At 41.3% G+C, this 12,164-nt stretch overlaps 1 protein-coding gene across 4 annotated transcripts in view; it reads left to right on the top strand.

Moving 5' to 3' along the window:
- Positions 1-4,039, top strand: part of ddo (D-aspartate oxidase) — a 42,262-nt gene extending 38,223 nt beyond the window's left edge. For all 4 annotated transcript variants that reach the window (XM_060934485.1, XM_060934484.1, XM_060934483.1 and 1 more), the window contains one exon: positions 29-4,039. In XM_060934485.1, coding sequence (XP_060790468.1) covers positions 29-587 — 559 coding nt within the window. In that variant the 3' untranslated portion in view covers positions 588-4,039. The remainder of the gene's footprint in view (positions 1-28) is intronic.
- The last annotated feature ends 8,125 nt before the right edge of the window (positions 4,040-12,164 follow it).

Raw genomic sequence — 12,164 nt, 5'->3', positions numbered from 1 at the left:
ATTGTTAACAGTCTGTTTTCAATAAAAGGTTGACAAAAGCAGGCGGTCAAATGAAACGAGAGAAAGTGACTGACCTTCAGCAGCTTGCTCGTAGCTACGATGTCATCATCAACTGCTCAGGCCTCGGCTCCCGTTCTTTGGTAGGGGATGAGCAGGTCCACCCAATACGTGGCCAGATCATCAAAGTTCATGCACCCTGGCTGAAGCATTTCGTTCGTGATGGAGATGGAAGTACCTACATCTACCCTGGCATTGACTACGTCACTCTGGGGGGTACACGGCAGGTGAATGTCTGGAATTTGGAGGTGGATAAGGATGACAGCAAGGGCATTATGGAGCGCTGCAGTGAGTTTGTACCATCGCTAAGGACCGCTCAGGTCCTTGGAGAAAAGGTGGGGCTGAGACCTGGCAGGAACAACCTGCGTCTGGAGAGAGAATGGTTACAGGTTCAGGAGCACCAGGTGCTGTTGGTGCACAACTACGGCCATTCCGCTTGGGGCATTGCTCTGAGTTGGGGCACTGCACTGGAGGCATTGGACTTGGTGAGGAAGAGTCTGCATGAGAAACCACCTCATGCCAGACTGTGAATGCACAGAAATAGTATAGGTAATTACAAAAGCTCCCTGGTCAAAAAAAAAAAAACTATACAGCAAGGCTTTTTTCAAAGGGGAACAGTAAAATACCAGAGGGCTAGTCACCAAAATATTATTTTAAAGCTCCAATACATGCATGCACACGTATACACACACACACACACACACACAAAATATATACACTGATCAGCCATAACATTATGACCACTAACCGGTGAAATGAATCTTGTTTATCTTGTTACAGTGGTGCCTGTCAAGGGGTGGGATATACTAGGCAGCAAGAGAACAGTCAGTTCTTGAAATTGATGTGTTGGAAGCATGAAAAATAGGCAAGCATAAGGATTTGAGTGACTTTGACAAGGTCCAAATTGCAATGGCTGGATGACTGGGTCTGAGCATCTCCAAAAAGTCACATCTTGTGGGGTGTTCCAGGCATGCAGTGGTTAGTACCTACCAAAAGTGGTCCAAGGAAGTTTCTGTGCGGAGTTTGCATGTTCTCCCCGTGTCCGCGTGGGTTTCCTCCGGGTGCTCCGGTTTCCCCCACAGTCCAAAGACATGCAGGTTAGGTTAACTGGTGACTCTAAATTGACCATAGGTGTGAATGCGAGTGTGAATGGTTGTCTGTGTCTATGTGTCAGCCCTGTGATGACCTGGCGACTTGTCCAGGGTGTACCCCGCCTTTCGCCCGTAGTCAGCTGGGATAGGCTCCAGCTTGCCTGCGACCCTGTAGAAGGATAAAGCGGCTACAGATAATGAGATGAGATGAGATGTATGGAATTACTATGTGGTGAACAAAAAAGTGTTAAACAAAATATATTTCATATTTTAGATTCTTCAGCGTAGCCACCATTTACCCTGATGATGCTTCGCACATTATTGGCATTACCTTAACCAGCTTCATGAGGTAGTCACCTGGAATACTTTTCATTTAACAGCTGTGCCTCATCAAAAGCTAATTAGTGCAATTTCTTGCCTTCTTAATGTGTTTGAGATTAAACAGTAAACACTAAATAATACAAATACAGTAAATAGCCCTATTCCACAACTGTAGTAATCCATATTATGTCAAGAACTGCTTGATTAAGTAAAGAGGAACGACATCCATCATTACTTTAAGACATGACGTGTCTTTTAATTAAGAAAATTTTTTTAAAAACCTATTGAATTAGAAGGTGTGTCCAAACTTATGTTTTGAATGCAGCCAGTGATTGTAGAAACAGTCATTTTCTAGTTGCTTTACAGTTATTGAATTAAACAAACACAGGCGTATTTCTGTACGGCTCCTTTCCATGTTGTCAGACACTTATAATAACATTACAAGCCTGTTTGTGGCAAAAACAAGTGGTTTACTTTGACTTGGATGTTTGCCTGATAGGATTATATTGTATGGCCATTTTGCAGTTGCCGGTTATACCATGGTAACTTGAATACTACTCTGATTTCAATTGTTTTATTTTTTCCCATAGTAAATAATTGGACACAGAGAGATGGGAAAATAGGGTCCAGGATAAAACAATCCCAGAGCTTTCCTTTAAGAGGTAGATTAGGAACAATAAAAGGAAATGGACTGAAAACATGGAAGAAGAGTCTGAAAAGGCAGCAAGGCAGCAACACATAAAAATTCTTTATGGCTTGACTAAAGTACTTGCCAATGAGAGACCTAGGCAGAGCTTTGCACTACACGAAAATATTTGTAAGAGTCTGAATAATAAATAAAGTCAAATCAGATGTTGGCAAGAGCAGTGAATAGAGGCACCCCCCAGTGATCTGATTAAAACAGCAGACATGGAACTACCACAAGAAATGGACGAAATAGATACATCCCCACTAAACATATCTGAAGTAAAGGAAGTGATCAAAAATCTAAAGAATGGAAAAAGCAGCAGGCGTCGACCAAATACCAGTAGAATTGCTGAAAGCGGACATCGATTGGGTTACTATGAAAATTCATAAGATCATCAGTGTTATGCGGGAAGAGGAGCAAACACCTGAAAAGTCAGGAAAAGGTCCGACTGTAATGAGTGAAGAATGTAGAACTGAGTGGTTCAAAGTCAAAACAGGAATAACAGTTTGAGCCCAGTGGCCGACAGGGGCCTTTCTGTGTGGAGTTTGCATGTTCTCCCTGTGTCTGCATGGGCTTCCTACAGGTGCTCTGGGTTCCCCTACAGTCCAAAGACATGCAGATTAGGTTAATTGGTGGCTCTGAATTGACTGTAGGTGTGAATGTGACTGTGAATGGTTGTTTGTCTTTATGTGTCAGCCCTGCAATGATTTGGTGACTTGTCCGGGGTGTACCCCGCCTCTCGCCCATAGTCAGCTGGGATAGGCTCCAGCTTGTCCTCAACCCTGCATAAGATAAGTGGTTATGGATAATGGAGGGATGGGAGAAACAGTGAACGGGCAGGAAATGGAAGATGTGGACAAGCTACAGTTTCCAAGCAAGGAGGAGGGACAGAAGACATTCATAGCAGAACAGCTTAAGGATACACTTAGCCCATGTTTACATTAGACCGTATCAGCGGATCATCAGATTAACGTTTTTAAAACGATTAGTGTGCACACAGCAACACCAATACACGATTTGCGTGCACACAGCAACACCAATACACGGATACGCTCGGCTCCGCAGGCATCCTGCGCTCCAAATCACTCCGCCCTGAACAGCGAGTGCCCTCTGGAGGGTGTGCACTCCGGCCCTGCGCAGCTCACAGAGTGCGCGAGTGTAGTGCACAAGCAGTGATTCGGGACTGAGACGCTGTGTGTGTGATCCCAGCGCATATCACTTACCACTTGCAAGTGGAAGCATGGCAAGCCTAAAGACAATCATAACTACACAATGGGCAGTATTTGCATCAGTATTTGCAGTATTTTCATACTTTTATACTCTTTAATGAAAGGTGATACAAGGCGGAAGTCCGCGCCGTTTTTCAGCAGTCGCGTCACATGACCAACGCCAGCGAATCAGGAAGGTGGATGTCACAGTGACGTTGTCCAATGACGACGCCAGCTAGAGCTCAGCACAGCGTATCCGTGTATTCTCAATGTTTACACAGCACCGGAGCTGACATGATCTGGATTGAATACGTGGACCCTGGCGGATTCCCGTTTCCCGGCGTTTCCAGGCGGTTTAATGTAAACGGACAGTGCATCCGCGAAGAAAACGAGACAGATACGGTCTAATGTAAACTTCGCCTTAGAAGATGGCTCTGCACACACAGTTTTGCCATGATAACTTTAGGATCGTAGTTGTTGTGAACAGTTTTGCACTCAAGTCTTCATCAATGAACAGTTGATAACGTTAATAAAATAAACTTCATGTCAAAACTATAATGAATTTCCTGGTTACACAATTGTACTTTTTGACTATATAGGACAGATTTATAGAAGTGACTTATTTATCCATCCATCCATCCATCCATCCATTATCTGTAGCTGCTTATCCTGTGCAGGGTTGCAGGCAAGCTGGAGCCTATCCCAGCTGACTATGGGTGAGAGGTGGGGTACACCCTGGACAAGTCACTAGATCATCACAGGGCTGACACAGAGAGATAAACAACCATTCACACTCACGTTCACACCTACGGTCAATTTAAAGCCACCAATTAGCCTAACTTGCATGTCTTTGGACTGTGGGGGAAACCGGAGCACCCAGAGGAAACCCACACAGACACGAGGAGAACATGCAAACTCCATACAGAAAGGCCACTGTTGGCCACTGGGCTTGACCACAGAACCTTCTTGCTGTGAGGCAACAGTGTTAACCACTACATCACCGTGCCGCCCTTTAGTTATTTATAATCATGTAATCTATTATCACCCAAATGAGGATGGGTTCCCTTTTGAGTCTGGTTCCTCTCAAAGTTTCTTCCTCATGCCATCTCAGGGTGTTTTTCCTTGTCACTTTTGCCTCAGGCTTGCTCATTAGGGATAAGTTTATTAATTCATATGTTTAAAGTCTAGAGGACTGTGGGGATGAAGAGGGCAGGATGGAATGAAGTGTGAGCCACAGTAGCTGACAGACCTGGTTGATAGCAGAGTGTAGAGGCTATATGTTCCACCTGTATGAAGGAGACAGTCTCAGTCATGTTGCAGAACTGGTTGGATGCAAACTAGTATGAAATTGCTATTCTGAGGTTGTCTTTTGTACTTCATGTCAAAACCGACAACACCAACACACCCTTATTCTTGGGTGATAACTAGAATATAAATCTGTCTGTGATGTTTGAAGAGGATGACACATACAGACGTTTTCATTGGCCTGCAATTCACTAGACCGCAATCTTATTGAAGACTAGTGGGATTATTTGGAACAGCAGGTACAGAATCTTTACATGACAGAATTAATGCTGTTATTAAGGTGACTGGAGGCATAAGCTTTAAGCAAGAAATGGCACACTAATTTTCTTGCCCACTGACTTGGATGTGCAGTTCAGCTGGAGTCTGTAGGTGACTATTTTGGTGTTAAAGCTGCAGTTTCAAATAATCCTACTTCTATTAAGTACTAAGCATGAGTTTTCAGTAGGATTGAGGGCCAGTGACTTTGCAGGTCAAAATGTCCAAGCGGCCATCATGCTCATTGAATATCATTCACAGATTTGGCGAGACGTACCCAACAGTTCTTGATCTGGAATGTAGAAATTTCAGCATTGTGTTCTGTTTGCATAGCATTGTGCATTTGTGTTCATTTTTTTACACAAAAGAAAACCTCAGAGCCTGGCCAACAACACAAACTCCAAGTTTTACAATTAACCTACATTCATTCAGGTGACCTATTTAACCTACTGACATTAGAAAATATTTGTGGATTTGTGCTATTCATGGATGCCATTAATTTTTAGTTGGGGAGCTTATCATATTCATTTATCAGATTAACTTAATCCAATTTTTGACACGTTCATCTTTTTTTTTTTTCCAATAGCTGCAGTAATGAGAGAACCCCCAACAAATTATGAACTAACAATTTTTTTTTTTTAGTTTAGCTATAGCCTATAATTCTTTTTGTCTTTGATAAATGTAAGTGATGTATACATGCAACAAAGACAACTGGAATTATATTAATCGCAAAAAAACTGGCACTGTGTCCATCAGTTATATAAAGCACTGGAATTTAAATAATAATACAGGATAAATCATGTTAAGAGCACTACCACAAGATGGATCATCAGGTGTAACATTTAAATAAACACTTTTTGATTAACTGAAACTTTTCATGTCATTATTAAAAGGGTCCATGTGGTTTAATTTCTATTTACCTTGAAGTATTCCTGGGTTTCAGTCACGTGACTTTTCTTAGCGGTTTTACCGGAAGTGAAATAGTTGGTGGTCTCAATGGCTGCCGTAGTGCAAACAACTAGCGATAACTTATCAGAGTATGCTCATAATCTAGAAGCCACTGCTTGCTTTAGATATATTCAGAAGATTGCTATGTGCAATGGAATAGATCCCTACAGTCTGGGAAAGAAGGATTTGTCATACGATGTCGAAAACTACCCTTCAGTCAAGTTCCCTGACATCTCGAACTATCTGGTGTTGCAGAAGTCCTTCTACACCGCAAAACAGATGAAAGCGTGGAAGAGTTTGGAGGCTTACAACTTTTTTGTATGTGGCTGGGTAAAAGACCTCGGTATCAAGTCGCTGCCGAATGAATCCTATATTGTTTTTGCCTGTGTAATTATGGCTGGGTTTTTTATCTTTTCTTTTTTAAGCTTTTCGTTCATGTCTTTACAACGAAGCGCTGCAAGTTGAAATGTAAACAAACAACAGTTTGCTTGATTCTCACTTGTGTTGGCTCTTATCTCTCAGGTAAATCATTCACAAAGATCATCAGAAACCCCTTTAAAGACCTGGATCTTAGTTAAACAAGACAGAGAAGTGATCACGGTGCATTGTAACTGTATGGCTGGGTAAGAATTTTATCGCGACCTTCATGCATATGGACTTTGTGAGGCGTAAATAAAGAAACAGCTGGGGACTTTAGCGCTTCATGACTAAAAAAAGTATCATAAAATAACGACACGTAGCAAGAAAAGTACTTGGAAAACACTAAGGACATAGCAGAGAGGGATATACAAACCTTTCACAAAGTGATCACTGCAAACTCGAGCATGCTTCGACTCGGCTCCCTTCGATTTCAGTGAGAGGTTCCAAAGCCACCTTTTTTGACGTCTTTTTGTGAAATCCTTTGTTTGTTCACCCATTTTTATTAGTTCACGGGGAACCCTGAAGAAACTTTTATCAGTTTCATGATTTGATTGATTATAATATGTTTATTTAAACCTTTTGCAGTAAAATAACTGAATTACAGGTTTAGGTCAGAAACAATAAATACCAGACAATACAATATGAATAAACAGTTATATATACGCAATATATAAAACGTCAAGCAACATAGGATAAATCTTGCACAAATTTGTGGGTAACAAAGTTCTTAAATCTATTAGTTGCTACATTTCGTACATAAACTTTGTTCGCCGATCTTAATGCATAGTGCGAGCTTGTTACAACCAAGTGACTTGACACAAGGCTATATACTGGGTTTTCTGGCTTTAATTTAGACATAAACTTCTTACATGCTGTAATTCTGCGATCATATAATGTAACTAAGTTAGCTTTAGTTAAGGCTTCTCTATACTCAACACCTGGGAATATGATAGAAAGTGCATGCTTCTGAATCTTCTCTATAGCGTCAGAAAGGTACTGTGGAAGGCCGGCAAAAACAACAGAAGCGTATTCTAATGTCGATCTTACGAGTGAGCAGTACACTTTAATAATATCCAAGGGAGGCACTCCGCAGCGCTTAAGCTGTCTAATGGCATAAAGCCTACGATTGGCTTTCTTCACTATATAATCAATCACAGTGAACCGCCCAAGTCAAGTCATGTAAAATATATACTCCAAGAAATTTAAATGCCTCGACTCGTTCCAAAAAAGAACCGCATGTGGCAATAGGCAGGCACTGATAACTATTATAGCAAAGAAAGTCAACCGACATTACCTTGCATTTCACTGGATTTAGGCACATGTTATTAGCTGCAAAAGACTGCACCTCAGAAACTACGTATGGTAAGATAGAAGGTGCATTTCTTGGGATTATTTCGAGGACCGTCAGGTCGTCTACAAATTTAGCACGAGGGATTCAAACAACCTAAAACAATACAAGCGCAAGGCATTTTTCATGCGAGCAATGCACCTTCTTCGTGCAAACACTTTGTCAACTGAGCTTTGGTAGACCACCAGCTAAAGTTTTGAATAACTAATGAGGCGGAGGTGATGTCACATGAAACCCAGCAATAGTTTAAATTCCTCCATTTTAAGATGCACTAAATGATGCAAACAGTTCTATAGTTTTTTATTCATGGGAAACATTTAGATTGGATACATGTTGTCAGTGGGCACCAGACCATGGTCAGAGAATGCCATCACATGTGAAATCATTCATCTCATCTCATTATCTCTAGCCGCTTTATCCTTCTACAGGGTCGCAGGCAAGCTGGAGCCTATCCCAGCTGACTACGGGCGAAAGGCGGGGTACACCCTGGGCAAGTCGCCAGGTCATCACAGGGCTGACACATAGACACAGACAACCATTCACACTCACATTCACACCTACGGTCAATTTAGAGTCACCAGTTAACCTAACCTGCATGTCTTTGGACTGTGGGGGAAACCGGAGCACCCAGAGGAAACCCACGTGGACACGGGGAGAACATGCAAACTCCGCACAGAAAGGCCCTTGCCGGCCACGGGGCTCGAACCCGGACCTTCTTGCTGTGAGGCGACAGCGCTAACCACTACACCACCATGCTGCCCATGTGAAATCAAGTACCTTTAATTTTGCCATGGTGGCACGGTGGTGCAGTGGTCATCACTGTCGCCTCAAGAAGATTCTGGGTTCAAACCTCATGGCCAACTGGGGCCTTTCTCTGTGGAGTTTGCATGTTCTCCTTGCATCTGCGTGGGTTTCCTCCGGATACACCAATTTCCTCCCCCAGTTCAAAGACTGAGAATGAGGTTAAATGGCTACTCTAAATAATAGATGTGGATAGTTGTTTTTGTGCTAGTCATGCAATAGATTGGTGACCTGCCCAGGGTGTACCTTGCCTGAAGTCAGCTAGGATTCAACTTCCCCTATGGGCCTGACAGATAAGTGGTATAGATAATGGATGGATGATTTGGCCATGCATCTTAAAGAAAAAGCCCATTAATACTGAAGATCTTTGGGAAATTCTTACTTATGGGGAGTGTTTTAGATGTTCACTTATTGTATTGGATCTCATATTGACTAGAACGCAATCTATTTCCTGCTATATCCTTGAATCAGATTAGCTACCATCAGTGTTTCAGTGTTTTATTTTTGTAGCTAACTGCTAAAATTCAATCTGGACACTGAAAAGCCATTTTAGAACACAAAAAATAACCTAATTTAAAAATCTCTATTTATGGTTAAATGAATCATAAGACTTCATGGTCGTGTTTTGTTTTATTATGTTCTTCCTAAGAAGTTTGTATAATCTACACACAAGACCTTTAAAGCCATTTCAGAGGAATAAAGTATGTAATGACAATACAGAGTGTACAGTGGTGATTGAAAGTTTGTGAATCCTTTAGAAATTTTCTATATTTCTGCATAAATATGACCTAAAACATCATCAGATTTTCACACAAGTCCTAAACGTAGATAAAGAGAACCCAGTTAAACAAATGAGACAAAAATATTGTACTTGGTCATTTATTTATTGAGGAAAATGATCCAATATTACATATCTGTGAGTGGCAAAAGTATGTGAACCTCTAGGATTAGTAGTTAATTTGAAGGTGAAATCAGAGTCGGGTGCTTTCAATCAGTGGGATGACAATCAGGTGTGAGTGGGCACCCTGTTTTATTGAAAGAACAGGGATCTATCAAAGTCTGATCTTCACAACACATGTTTGTGGAAATGTATCATGACACGAACAAAGGAGATTTCTGAGAACCTCTGAAAAAGCGTTGTTGATTCTCATCAGGCTGAAAAGGGTTACAAAACCATCTCTAAAGAGTTTGGACTCCACCAATCCACAGTCAGACAGATTGTGTACAAATGGACGAAATTCAAGACCATTGTTACCCTCCCCAGGAGTGGTCGATCAACAAATCACTCCAAGAGCAAGGCGTGTAATAGTCGGTGAGGTTACAAAGGACCCCAGGGTAACTTCTAAGCAACTGAAGGCCTCTCTCACATTGGCTAATGTTAATGTTCATGAGTCCACCATCAGGAGAACATTGAACAACAATGGTGTGCAGGGTGAAAGCCACTGCTCTCCAAAAAGAACATTCCTGCTCGTCTGCAGTTTGCTAAAGATCACGTGGACAAGTTAGAAGGCTATTGGAAAAATGCTTTGTGGATGGATGAGACCAAAATAGAACTTTTTGGTTTAAATGAGAAGTGTTATGTTTGGAGAAAGGAAAACACTGCATTCCAGCATAAGAACCTTATCCCATCTGTGAAACATGGTGGTGGTAGTATCATGGTTTGGGCCTGTTTTACTACATCTGGGCCAGGACAGCTTGCCATCATTGATGGAACAATGAATTCTAAATTATACCAGCAAATTCTAAAGGAAAATATCAGGACATCTGTCCATGAACTGAATCTCAAGAGAAGCTGGGTCGTGCAGCAAGACAACAATCCTAAGCACACAAGTCGTTCAACCAAAGAATGGTTAAAGAAGAATAAAGTTAATGTTTTGGAATGGCCAAGTCAAAGTCCTGACCTTAATCCAATCGAAATGTTGTGGAAGGACGTGAAGCGAGCAGTTCATGTGAGGAAACCCACCAACATCCCAGAGTTGAAGCTGTTCTGTACAGAAGAATGGACTAAAATTCCTCCAAGCCGGTGTTCAGAACTGAGCAACAGTTACCGGAAATGTTTAGTTGCAGTTATTGCTGCACAAGGGGGTCACACCAGATACTGAAAGCAAAGGTTCACATATTTTTGCCACTCACAGATATGTAATATTGGATCATTTTCCTCAATAAATAAATGACCAAATATAATATTTTGTCTCATTTGTTTAACTGGGTTCTCTTTATCTACTTTTAGGATTTGTGTGAAAATCTGATGATGTTTTAGGTCATATTTATGCAGAAATATAGAAAATTCTAAAGGGTTCACAAACTTTCAAGCACCACTCTATCCTTGAATACCCTCTGTAACAATGAAAAAAATAAATATTTTTTGATAAACGATTTGAGGAAAATATATAGAAATAATTTAAAAACACCTTTGGGACAGCATGTCTGTTGTCTAACGTATGAAAAGAAATCTAACATCTTTATCGTTATTTTTTGCAAAATTAGCAGGAATATTTTAATGCTTTTATTTGAACACCGTTCCCTAAATTTCAGTAGCAAAGAACAATGTGACCCTCAATTTCAATTTGATAGCAGCAAGCGGAGCCCCATAGGCATAGACATGGGCGCCGCCAGGGGGGGAAAGGTTAGAACAATTCTAGGGGCCCAGCACTGCCATGGGGCCCTTTAAGGGGCTGATAATATGCTTTTAATGATTTTAATAAGACTTTTGAAATAACAACAATGCAATATTCCATCTGGTAAAATGAGCTAATTGAACAAGGTTGTCTATTTCTTGAGTTCTTCAACATATTGTCATTTAACCCTCCCCCTTTTGCGAAATGGTACGGTCCAGTTCTGGTAGAAGCGCGATTGCTGTGTCGCGGTGCAGCAGCCAGCCAGCCAGCAGTGGAGTGTGTACAGTCTATGATCGCTAAATATGAAGAGTGGCTGTCAAAAACGTAAAGAAAGGCAGCTGAAAGCTGAGAGGGACCGGAGAGGCAGGCAACTGGTCACTCAGTTTTTCCCAAAGAAAGGTAGCTATCGCTCACATGTGTGTTCAAAATACTAGCGAATGGTAAATGAACAGTATGAACGTGCCACGTTCATATTGTTCATTTACCATTCGCTAGTATTTTGAACACACGTGAGCGATAGCTACGTTACGTGGTTGGATTAGCCTATCAAGAGAACACTTTTACAGTTTGTACAGTGACATTTTTTCCATTTTAATAACTGAACTGACTTGTGTGATAAACAAGATGAAATATTACGTTATGCTGGTGCTAATAACTAGTGCTAATAACCAGTTTCATAACTAATGGGGTGCCCTAAATATGCACAGATTCAGCCTCAGGGGAACCTCCGCCCTACCAAACCACTGAACCCCCCTTTGGAGAAGGAGGTAAGCAGCAATACAACCCATAAATGCTTTAGGATTGAAGTTTTTAATGAGCGAGCGCCATATACAGTTTGCTAGATTAAAGTGTTGCTAATAACGGACACCAGTCAAGTGTTTGACATGGTTACATGTGTGGAATGTTCACACGTTCTAAACCATTGGTTTAGAACGCGTCACATCACACATTTCACTACCAATTGTCCTAGCACAAGAAGGCATGTGGCAAAATCTTGAATTTTCATTTGTGATTGTAAATGCACCAGAATTAGTCACTGACCAGTTTTCATCTAGTCCCTGGTAGGTTAATACATAAAATGTAATAACAAAGTCACAAACTCAA

The sequence above is a fragment of the Neoarius graeffei genome, chromosome 11, assembly GCF_027579695.1.
Source record: "Neoarius graeffei isolate fNeoGra1 chromosome 11, fNeoGra1.pri, whole genome shotgun sequence".
NCBI classification, from domain to species: domain Eukaryota; kingdom Metazoa; phylum Chordata; class Actinopteri; order Siluriformes; family Ariidae; genus Neoarius; species Neoarius graeffei.
The sequence above is the reverse complement of the archived record's forward strand: the minus strand, read 5'-3'. Positions and strand labels throughout refer to the sequence as shown.